This window comes from Gopherus evgoodei, chromosome 9, assembly GCF_007399415.2.
Source record: "Gopherus evgoodei ecotype Sinaloan lineage chromosome 9, rGopEvg1_v1.p, whole genome shotgun sequence".
Taxonomy (NCBI): domain Eukaryota; kingdom Metazoa; phylum Chordata; order Testudines; family Testudinidae; genus Gopherus; species Gopherus evgoodei.
This window is the reverse complement of record NC_044330.1, coordinates 24,580,600-24,593,139: the sequence shown is the minus strand read 5'-3', so window position 1 is coordinate 24,593,139 and position 12,540 is coordinate 24,580,600. Positions and strand designations below refer to the sequence as shown.

The 12,540-nt window shown below is 39.8% G+C and overlaps 1 protein-coding gene across 6 annotated transcripts in view; it reads right to left on the bottom strand.

Moving 5' to 3' along the window:
• Positions 1-12,540, bottom strand: part of VEPH1 (ventricular zone expressed PH domain containing 1) — a 182,126-nt gene that overhangs the window by 85,533 nt on the left and 84,053 nt on the right. For 4 of the 6 annotated variants that reach the window (XM_030576160.1, XM_030576159.1, XM_030576161.1 and 1 more), the window contains exons 8-9: positions 4,409-4,618; positions 2,211-2,605 (exon numbers count right to left, since the gene is read on the bottom strand). In XM_030576160.1, coding sequence (XP_030432020.1) covers positions 2,211-2,605; positions 4,409-4,618 — 605 coding nt within the window. Of the gene's footprint in view, positions 1-2,210; positions 2,606-4,408; positions 4,619-8,838; positions 8,912-12,540 lie in introns of those variants that run through there. The other 2 variants (XM_030576165.1, XM_030576164.1) reach the window with 2 other exon arrangements.

The following is a 12,540-nucleotide window of genomic DNA, read 5'->3' as shown; positions in this document are numbered from 1 at the left end:
ACTTGGCAAAAAGTGTCATTCACAGGTCAATACTGCTTTTCAACTCCTTGGCCACAGAATAAATAAAGACATCTGGAATGGCATTTGATGCACAAATGTCAATGACTGAGACCTGCTTTATGTCTTACTGTGGAATGATATTTTAAGTGACCAGAAATGAAAGCTTTCTTATCAGATTTATTGATTGAACTGAGTCATTCAGCTATTTTCTACAGTTATTTAGCCCGACTATAAACGCCTTACTCCCACTGGTGATCAATACACCTATTGAAGTAAGTGGGACTACTCACATAAATAGCTCAGCAATGGGAGTAAGATGTTCACAATTAGAGCTGGGTGACATTTGTAAACTCAGGCAAAAAAAAAAAAGATAAAAAAAAACCAATATTTTTCAGGGCACTGAAAATTCAGTGAATTTGAACTTAATTCAGCTAATAGTTTTGGCAAACAAACAAACAAAAACTGATTTTTTTTGAAGTTTTGAAAGATTTTCGAAATGAGTCCTGTTGATGTTTTGTTTAGATACAGTTGTTTCTACATGACATTTGAAACATTTCATTCAGCCTGAATATGAGGTTGGGTTTTTTCCAGCATGAAAAAGTTAAGAAAAAAAATCAGTTTGGGTCTGAAATGAATTGTTTGTTAGGGTTTCCCCCCAGTCCTCCCTCCAATTTGGCCACTGAACCGAAAAAAATTCAGTTGTTCACTGAGCTCTATTCACAAACTGGCCTTTAAGAATTTTAATTTGAAGAGGAGTAATGCACTGAGATCAATCCTGCAAGGTAGTGAGCACCTCCACAGGGGCCTCACAGTATCAGGCCCCATTTCATTATTGGCTATCAAGTGCTTGAAAACAATTATCTGTAGACTTGGCTTGACATGAATATTGGACATAGGGAAGGCCTCACTTCTTGGAAGACAGGCTTAGGGAGGTAAATGATGAGTAGGCTAAAAACACAATGTCTGTGCTAACTAAGGTAGGCAAATGGGTCAGTAAGCTGAGTGACAGAATGTCTGAACTACCTAAGATAAGGGGAGGGAACATCCAGGGAACCATTTACAAAGAACAAGTTAATAATGGACAAGTCCAGAATCCAATGATGAGCAAAAGAGTAAGTCGTGCATGGAAAGTGTGTGGACAGAACATGCAGTACAGGGATTGGTCCCTACAAAGTAACCAAGTCAATCCTAAAATGTGTGATGCAATGTATAGTAAATGCAATTATCTGTATAAATGTATATAAAGGAAGAGAATTGCTATGTAACTGGTTTTGTGATGTATCCTGCATTCACCCCTGCGTTTGAGTCATAAGAACATAAGAATGGCCATACTGAGTCACACCAAAGGTTCATCTAGCCCAGTATCCTGTCTTCCAACAGTGGCCAATGCCAGGTGCTTCAGAAGTAATGAACAGAACAGGACAGGTAATCAAGTGATCCACCCTCTGTCGCCCATTCCCAGCTAAGGACACCATCCCTGCCCATCCTGACTAATAGTCATTGATGGACCTATCTTCCATGAATTTATCTAGTTCTCTGGTCTACTCACTGTTGCTTTATGACAAAAATAAAAATACTCGAATGATAAAATGTGGAGTTGAACTGAGTGTTTGGGAAGCCAAGTAGAAAGAGGTCTCGGGGGGTAGGGGAGGCTCCCAGCACTATCCACTGACTCTGCATGATGAAACTGAGAATCATTATAGAGTTCTGAGGCAATAGTATATAGGGGCCCAATTCAAATCCCATTGGGAGTCTTTCCACTGACTTCTAGTGGGCTTTGAATCAGAGCGTAGCAGAACAGAACACCTTTATTTGAGATTCTGGATCTGATCCTTTTCTGACCTACCCTGATGTAACTCTATTTATCCTGATGTAAGAAGAGAATCAAACACTGACCCTGAGCCCAATCCAGCATTCTTTGCACAATATTGCATTAACTTCAAAGGGAGTTTTGGGTGTGCGAGGACTACCAGCTTGGGGCCTCTGAAGGATGCACAATATCACTGAAGAAAAGGACAAAACCTGTGAAAGAGGGTTCAAAATGCTGCAGTTTATAACAATGTCATTGTGTAAAAACGTGTTTCATCCAACATAAGAGCTCATGCTTAGAGAATCTTACTTAACAGTTTGCATGAGTACTGAAGGGTTTTGCTCTGGTTTTAAACTATTCCTTTAAGATTCCCATAATTTGAAAGGTTCAGAGCTCTTACCTTCAATAATACACTGATCTGGGCTAGGAATTTTCTTCCCAATCTCCATGACATATGCTTTCACTTTACTAAGATTTTCCTTTAAGTGCAAGTAGAGCTTATCCTGATATTCCACAGGATTTTTTATTGTCTCTGTACTTCCTTCATGGCAGTTTTCTTTAACAGATCCTGGCAAATTTTCTGATTCTGTACATTTGATACTTGGGAGTGAAACTGAAGAATTTTCCAACTGCGATTCTTCAGTGTCTGGACTAAGAGGCAATTTGTCATTTTCTTGGCTAAGATAAATTTCTGTGAAAGAGATGCCAGCTGCTATATCTCCATTGTCCATGTCTTGTCCATTGTCTGAATTCATCCCCTTTGTACGGATTGCATGCAAAGCTAGACTTTTGGACCTGCAGTGCAAATAAAGAGAAAGACAAATGGTTTGTGATAGGTAAGATAGGCTACACCATGCTGAAGAATCAGATAAGATTTCTGGCCAAATTCTGCTCTGAGTTACATCTGTGCAGCTGCTTTGGTGCAACTCAAAGCAGAATTTGGGCCTAAATATCCTTTTGGTTGGCAAATACAAATAGCTTTTAATAAACCTGTATTTCACAAACAGGTACTCAGAACGCAAATCAAACCACAACTGTAGTAAGCAAAAGAAATCAGACAACAATATCTATGTAGCACAACATATGTATACTAGAGAATGCACCAGTATAGCTATCACTCATCACTATAATATCTCAGTATCCAGTCTATCAATCACATTATAAAATAATATCATCCAGCAGTGGTTCCAGCAAATCCGGAGTTCTCTCCAAAGTCCTTCAGCTGGGCCACCTTCGCCACAAGCCCCAACATTCAGGAAGTGGTTCTTCACTCTCTTGTGTAATCATTTGCACTAGAGTAAATGAGGTATAAAATGCTACTACTGATGTGAGTGAAGAATTCTGATTTGGCAGCATTTTACATTCACTTTGAACAGTTGTAGATGAGTGCAAAGGTGGAAGGCAATGGAGAATCAAGCCCTCAATGGCATCCTTTCCCACAACTCCTTTCACAACACGGGAAACTTTAATCCTCGAAGGGGAACTGGGGAACAGGAAATGCGTACACAACTGGTGAATGTGTCTCTGGAGAGAATTAGGAGAAAAGGGGACATAGGTTCCTTGTTAAACAGGAGAAAGGTGGAACCTATGACAGCCCCAGCAGAGGAGATGTCCAAATTCCCCAAAGGCTCAAGTTATCACCACAGAACACTAAGTCAGTATGAAATGGGTCATGCTCCACCCATGCAACACTGCAGCATGAGCAGTAAGCATCCCACTAGAATTGGTGAGGCCTGCATGTCCTAGGGGTACATCCTAGCTGCAAGTTCTTTGGGCTGGCCCTGGTCCCAACACACAACAAGTCTAGGCAGAATCAAGTTTAACTTGACACAAATTATCAATCCAGAGTAATTGAGGGCATATTCTGACCTAAAATATTGATACAAATATATTACCTAAACTAACGTTAGAGTTGCTATTATTAGTATCCAGAAGAGTTCTTTGAACCTTCATTTCTAGATCAGTAGTTCTCAACCTTTCCAGACTACTGTACCCCTTTCAAGAGGTGGATTTGTCTTGTGTACCCCAAATTTCACCTCACCTGCTTAAAAATCAGACATAAAAATACAGAAGTGTCACAGCACACTAGTACTGAAAAATTGCTGACTTTCTCATTTTTACCATATAATTATAAAATAAATTGCAACCCCCCAGATTGAGAAACACTGATATAGTATATAGAGCAGTTTAAACAAGTCATTGTCTGTATGAAATTTTAGTTTGCACTGACTTTGCTAGTGTTTTTCATGTAGACTTTTGTAAAACTAGACAAATATCTAGATGAGTTGATGTACCCCTGGAATACCTCTGCGTATCCTCAAGGATATGCATACTCCTGGTGGAGAATCACTGTTCTAGAGTGTTCTGTAAACAAACATGTTCCTCTTCCTTCTCTCTTGTCATGTTAGGGCAGGTTAAATACATAATTTAGAAAGATCTTTTCCAGCTCTGAGATGCCCTGACAAGAGATCTGGTTAGAATTAGACTCATGGTGCTCACAGGTATACTATAATTGCACTATTCCCTTAATGTTTGGATAAAGATTTATTGCAAGACTGATATGCATGAAAGCTACTCATGCATTTTACAGAATCATACCTGTTAAATCTCATATCCTTCCTTTCTTCTTTAGAAACCTGGCCTAAACTATATCTACGCACAGAGTCAGGAGTATTGTTGTCCATATTTATTTTTTCCTCAAAAGCCTGTATTTTAACTTGAAGCTTTTCATCCTCTTCATTTTCATTCATAACAGATTTTAAATCATCCAACTGTACAGGAGATCCTGTTTCAACGTCATTTTCTGTCCTGAAGAAGAAAAAAATCAGGGGTTTAAAATGGTCATGCTTTGCCCAAGATGACACTGACAGTGTCTCTCTTACTTTGAACCACAGAGTGTATCTGGCAAAATAATTGTGTGTCTAGTAAATTTCTTAGAAAGTTGATTAATAATTTTTGGAAAAAGCTTTCAGTTCAATATCTATGTCAAAAGGATTAGAAACATTAAGTATCTATGACAACACTGGATTAGAAATAGCATGCACTATATCTGCAAAAGTAAAAACCACGCTTCCTCTTGATATGGCCTCAACCACATTCCCGCCAGCAAACCTCTCAGGGAAATGTTTTTCAGTTGAATTTAGGCCAGTCCTACAAAGCTACTAAACAACCATTTATTACAGCATACTTATAAACCAACAGTAGAGCTCACAGTGGAGCCTGTGAATATTTGTGGTTTTACAAAATTGCACATGTACTTTCTCCTGAATAATTGTACTCTGAGTAAGAAAAACATGTTTCAAAACTCAGCACTTGGGAAGAAACTGGTTTAGAGAAAAGTTTAAGTAATCTGACTCATGTTCAACAAAAGAAATCTTATACTTAAAATGGGCTTATTTAGAAGTCCGTGCAGCTCGAGTTTCTATTTATGATTAGAAATGTACGTTGTCATTAAAATTTTCAGCACAGAGTTGAATAAACTCTGTGCAATAATAAATTTGGATTTAAAGCACCAGTTAGCATGAAGCTTTCACTCTTAAAAACATAGGACCTAATTCTGCCCTCAAACATACCTGTGAACCTCATTGATTTCACAGCACTGATGAAAATGATTGTCCCAGTGATGACACTGTCATATCATTATTGATGAATTCTGTCTGATTTCAGTGGAGTTACATGGGGGTAGCTAAAAGTAGAATAATCTGCACCTGCCAAATTACCCTGGCATGGAGGGAGCCCACTGAAAGCAGGTCATGAGATCCAATCCTAAATGGATCCACTTTCTAACAGGGCCACCTAGAGGATTCAGGGGGCCTGGGGCAAAGCAGGAGAGCTGCTGCCATTGTACTCACCCAGTGGTGGTCCGGGTCTTCGGCAGCATTTCGGCGGCCGGGGGGGAGGGAGGGGGCTTCAGTCGCTCCGCATCTTCAGCAGCACCGAAAGGCCCCCCGCCGCTGAAATGCCGGCTGAAGACCTGGACTTCCACCAGGCCAGAGCTCACAGGGCCGCTGCGGAGCCCGGGGCAAATTGCCCTACTTACCCCTCCTCCCCTGGGCGGCCCTGCTTTCTAACCCCCTGCCAACTGGGGTCACAGAGGTGCTGCAGCTGTTATTCCAGCTCATAGGCTAGTGTAGCAGCAGTGGACAGGTGACACTGCAGCTCTGCAGCCCTTCCAGCAGCTGTGGGGAAGCAGGGGCGGCCCAAGAGAAGCTGCCAGCAACTGGCACCCTACGTGAAGCATGCAATCAGCCCCCCTCCTCACCCCACCAACCCCAAAGGCAGATCTAGCCTGAGGTTTTTGGTAAACTGGGAAACATTTTGCTCCTTTTTTCCTTTTAATATCTTTTAAGCATTTTTTTTTAAACAGAGGCTTAATTATTTGGTTTGTCAGGCTGTCCAACCAATGTTTCTGAGATCAGATAAAACAGAGGCACGAAATTTTCAGAATAGATTTATACTAGACTATACAGCTAGATGATATTTCAGTCCAATTTCAAATAAAAATGCATTAAAATGTTAATCATAATTTTTATTATTACAAATCCAAAATCATCCATTATGCTATCCTGCTTTAACTGCCATTCCCACCACATCCAATATAGAAAGAAATAAGAGAACTCTTCAATGAACTTTAACCTGTATTTAAAAAACACTCTGCACTCTTAAAACATGACTTTTCTTCCTTTAAGTTTTGAAAATTCAGTCACTAGTTCTTTTAGATCCAGTTTTCCAGCTATTTCATACTCTATGAACATTGTCCAACAAGTCCAACAAGTCTCTCTTGCACCACTGTTGAACGCAGATATGTTTTGTGATAAAGTTCCTCCTCTACCTTGGTGGATCCTGTGCTTATTGGTGGATTTTGCTAGCCTCAGAGATCTTCCTGTGTTGGATCCGGAGTTGAGAGGTTTAGGAGGGAACCCGGGCCCACCCTCTACCCCGGGTTCCAGCCCAGGGCCCTGTGGACTGCAGCTGTCTGGAGTGCCTTCTGGAACAGCTACACGACAGCTACAATTCCCTGGGCTATTTCCCCATGGCCTCCTCCCAACACCTTCTTTGTCCTCACCACAGAACCTTCCTCTTGATGTCTGTTAATGTTTGTACTCCTCAGTCCTCCAACAGCACATCCTCTCACTCCCAGCTCCTTACACACACCTCACTAACTGGAGTGAGAGCCTTTTTATATCAGGTGTCCTGATTAGCCTTAATTAATTCTAGTAACTTCCCAATTGGTTACAGGTGTCCTAATTAGCCTGCATGCCTTAGTAAGTTCTAGAAAGTTCTTGAGTGTTCTGGAATAGTCCCTGTTATCTTACCCAGGGAAAAGGGACTTGCTTAACCTGGAGCTAATGTATCTACTTTTGACTACTCTCTTGTAGCCATCTGGCCTGACCCTGTCGCAGTTTTCATTAATTTTAACTTTGAGAAGCAGAATTCCCCTCTAGCTACAAAAACTGGCAAAGTTAAAAGAACGCATAGAGCTACAAAAATATTGGGAAAACTGTTTGTGAGTTTATTTTCACAAACAAACTTCAGTATTTCTTCAGGAGTGGAATGTTTCTTAAGTTGTCTTGAAAAAGCTTGAAGCTCACTACACAAATCTGTAGCATCAATGTCTTTTGAATTTTCATGAGTCAATGCTGACTCCAGTTTTATACAAAATTCTCTTATCTGTTTTGCTGTTTTCTTTTGCAGGCTGTGGATATCATATAGAAAGCCAATACTGACTCTAGCTGCTGAATCTGTTGAAATCTTTCATCAACTGAGTGACTAGCAGTATCAAGGACTGCGAAGTAGAAATTCACTTTGAATCTTCGTTTTGGGTTCTGAATGAGTGTGTCTCGTCCTTCATACGAAAACTGCTGTTTCTTTTGCCAAATGCGAACTGCCTCTAGTTCAAATTCTGTCAGAAAATTTATTTCTTCAGCAAGCTTGAGAGAATCTACCAGTATTCTTTCAAACCCTTCATCACTTCTGAATTCCTCCAGAATATTTTTAGTTTGCTGCAGTTTTTGAATAGCAGAATGTATGTTCAAGTTCTTTTCCTGAAGCTGCTTACTAGTGAGGTTAATCTCAAAAAGGATATTATACCACAAAATGAGTGAAATCACAACTTTGAATTTGGAAAGGAAAAGCCATTTGCAAGAGCTTCTGCATCTGAACATGCCATATTGCCAGATGATCCAGTAAAGATAGTATCATCAGAAATTTCAATTAGGGCATCATAAATGTTTACAAGTTCATAGTAAAGAGGCTTCAAAGCATCAGTGTGACTCTCCCGTCTTGTCTAAGTGGTTTCACAGTTAGAGAATTCACATGGCAAGTCAGAATCTCTCAACGGCGTGTTAAGCCTGAGAAAAACACGTAAACACATTGCACCAGGTCAAAGAAACTGCTTGCCTCCAAACAGCATCTAGCAGCATCATTGACAACCAAATTCAGAGAATGCGCACTGCAAGGAACGAGAAAGGCCCTAGGATTGATTTCCAACATTCTCCTTTGCACACCATTGCCTTTACCCTTCATATTACTCCAATTATCATAGCCTTGGCCATGTACGTTTTCAATAGATAATGACATTGTTTCAAGCTCTTGTAGAATAGTTTCAGTCATAAGTGCTCCAGTCATCTCCTTCAGTGGTAAGAAACCCAAAAAATGTTCCTTTATGAGAACTTCAACATTATCTTCATATGCAGACTTTTCCCTATACAAAAAATGAATGATCATCATTTGTTCAACATGACTCACATTTGGTGTACAGTCCAGTATTATTGAAAAGTATTTTTCAGAATGGGCAGCTTCTACAATTTTTTTTTTAATGGCATTTGCTAGGATTTGGATCAGTTCATTCTGCATATTTTTTCCTAAGCAATGAACCTGTTTTTCATGATCAGTTATTTTACATAGATGCTCCTTCATGACTGGATCAAACAAAGCGAGGCATTCAACAAATTTTAAAGAGTTTCCATTACCTGGAGTGTATAATTTTTCATTTAAAGAGAAGATATTTCAGGAAGGATCCCTGCTGTTTTGCTTGGTCCTTTTCCTTCTCAGCCTTTTGTTGATGATACTCAGCTCCTAAGGGTTTTCTTTATCCTCTTTCTGCCATGGGACATTTGAATATTGTTATGTATTAACTGTGCTCCTGACTGCAAGCATTATAGCATTAAGGATGGCTGACACACCCATCACATGGCTGGAGATTTAAACCACACTGCAGCCATCCCAACACATATTTTCACTGCTGAAAGGCTCAATGATTAGTAACACACACTCACTTACTTATTAAAACAGTTAGTTACAGCGTTTACATGGAAACAAAATGACCATTTTCCACGCTATAACCTGACACTTGTTGTTTGGAAAGTAATCCCCTTCCTCACGGTTACCCACTTGGAGTGTGACATCATCACTTTTGTAGTCTATTAAGCGTTAACACTGTTACTTTTCTTTTATGGACCTTATTTATTACATATGAACCAGTTATAAAAAAGAAAATTCATAATTATACAGCCCAATAATAATGCTAAGGTTTAATAACGCTTAAAGATACTCATATTTTGGATTTATAATGCTGAAAGATGTAATTCTTTATTCTTTGGCACCAAGAAACACAATTTTCCACAGTATTTGCTCAATTCTTAACCATCTACCTGCAACATGTGTTAAAATGACTGTTTGACATGTATCGACACGCGATATCTCTGCTCGACATGAATTTCTGGATATGCACCTTGATGTATATTCGAGTTAGGTGTCACTGGCATTGCAGCTCTTGCCGCTGGTGGATGTGTTTCACTGTGGCTGAGTTATTGCTTATCAAAATGGTGGAGTGGGTCATCTTGACCCTATGTCGCAAATTGGAAAGAAAATTTGCTAAAATATTATTTATTTTTGCAGTAAATAAAAGAGTTGACATATTAATAAATTATCAGAAATGTAGAGAAATGAATTATAATTCATATTCCCTTTGTACATACATGGGAATTGAAATAATGACATCTTTGTTATTTTATTTGTGGTTTTTTCATCTTTTTCATTTTTTTTTAAATTTGATTTTTATCCTCAAATTTGGTGCCTCATCTAACCAGGCACCCTCGGTGACTGCCTAGTTCGCCTATATGGATGGGCCGCCACTGTGGGGAAGGATTTCATTCATCCAAACGGGATATTTGCCTAAAGTCTGATTTCTTAGACCAAAATTTTCAAACCTCAGTGCTAGGCACATAGATCCATACTGAATATTTAAGTGCCTTGAAGCCTGATCTTCAAAGATACTGTACACCCGCAGCTCTCATTGCCTGCAATAAGAGCCAAGGGTACACAGAACCCCTGAATATCAGGCCACTTTTTACAAAAGCCATAATATGGAATTAAGTGCATACCTACAGCCACTGTAGTTTGAACATTTTGAGCTTTGTTTTTATGCAGCAGTGAGGAAACTGAATTTATTATTATTAATTATGTTTACTACAGCAGTGCCTAAGGGCCAACCAAGAACGGGAGCCCATTGTACAAACCCAGAGTAGTAGATGGTCCTTTCCCTGAAGAGGTTACAATCTGAATAGACCAGACAGACATAAGGTGGGGGAAGGGGTAGACCACACGAGCAAAGTGAACTGTGTGATGGCAGCAAGTGGTATGTTAGTTCCATTGGGGTGGGGGGGAGTGTTCGTTCTTAGGTGGGGATAAGCTGAAAAGGGAAGGAAAGGGAGGTGAAGAGGACAGGCCAGGGGAGAAGAGCGTAAAATCAGACTGGTGTGCAGTGAAGCAGAGGTCAAAAGATCGTGAGGGAAGCGGGAGGGTTGGAACAAACAGCACATCAGCACAGGATGAAGTAAATTCAGTCAACACCATAGGAAGTTCTCTGAATACTCAGTGCTCCCTTCCTTGACCCCTCCTGTTCCTACCAGCTGGCGTCTGTGGCTGGCTCATCTCTGCAGTTTTTCTCCCTAAAGCCTGATGGGCGGGGGGAAAGGAAGGTCATAGCAGTCCTAGAGAGAGAGAGGGTATGAGGGGGAATGTCTCCCCTGAACAGTTCTGGGTGCAGGGAGTGAATTTCACCCTTAATGAACAGAGTGCTACAGCTAAACCATTACGATGTCTTCCCTCTTCAAAGATATGGATATCACTACTATTCTGATGCATCCGACAAGGTGGGTATTCACCCACAAAAGCTTATGCTCCAATACGTCTGTTAGTCTATAAGGTGCCACAGGACTCTTTGTCGCTTACTACTATTCTGGAATACTCTTAGGTGTATCATGTGAATAGTCGGTATGTGCTCTTGCTGTTATTTTGTTATAACCGAGTTTCCCGCCTTCTCTTTTGGTGTGAGGCTGCCAACAGGGTCACAAAATTAACGAGATGACAAAATCACGGGGACAGTCTGCACCATAATTCACAGAGGGATGAGTTACCACATTTTACGGAGTCAAAACATACTTATGCCATACTTTAGCTTCTTATGTGTAATATTTATAGATTTCTTAATAACAATCAGAACCCAACCACAGGGTTAAAGAGTGGCATGTCAGTATTTTTAACTCTATTCACACATTTAAATGTTATATCATAATTTGAATTTTTTATGACCTCTTTTATTTTAAATGAGTGTCCAAATGGATAAATTATTAAATGCAAAACAGCTAGGTTTATGGAATGTCACAGATGAGAATTAAAATGCAATGTTGGCAAATATAGCAGAATCTTGCTAATTCACATTCATGACTGGAAGGCCTATTGAGAATTTCCAAATATTGCAAATTATTGCTTATGAAAACAAACATATTTAATGGAAGCAACCAAGGAAACTGAATCACAAAAAGTAAATTTTTCATTTGTTTTGATACAGGCAGTTTAGTTTTTTAATGTAGGCAACAGCTCCTGATATAGTAATAAATGTTCTGGAGACTATTTTGTAAAAGTAATGAAGTCTCAGCAATAAGGAACCTCACTAGAGATTTGGCTATCAAATCTTTGCAGAGATGTAGGAGAAGACTTAATCTCAATTACTGTTATCTCTCTAATATATGTATCAATGGTATGCCCATTACCATGTCAACCATGTGCTAATAAAATTATATATAGCAAATCCCCTGTACATTGGGATTTTGGAGTGGGGTATTTGATGGAGCAATCAGGTTTGTGGATTAGAGGAATGTGAACTAAACAAGCTCTACAGAATTCTGAAATAAGAGCTGACTCTGAGTAAACTGAGTTTGGTTTGTTTTCACCTCTCCCCACTTGGAACATAATCCAAAGCCCACTGAACTCAATGGGAGTCTTTCCATTGGCTTGAATGGACACGGATCATGCTCTCAAAGGAAATGTTATCATAGTGTTTCTTTCAGGGAAACATTTGGTTCTATTTGTCAGATGTAAACCAACAGTGACTTTGTTCAAAACATGGTTCATTATAACTCAGAAGTCCACAAATCAATAGCCTGGCTCAAACTCAACTAGCCTGCCAATTCCAGGCTCCTGGGACTTTCAGGATAGCTGGTACTAGTCTTAATGGACAAAACAAAATACTCATCTCTTGGAATATCCTTGGGGTGCAGGCTTCATTATCTCTCTTCTGTAAGCCCAGGCTCACTGCAGTAACAATGTGACCTTTTGACATGAAGTCATTCTTAACAAGCAGGAAAGATGTAACCAACATGAAATACTTCACTGAGCCTACATACTGTGCATGGCTGGAAGACAGGCGGGCTGTTTTTCTGGCTCCT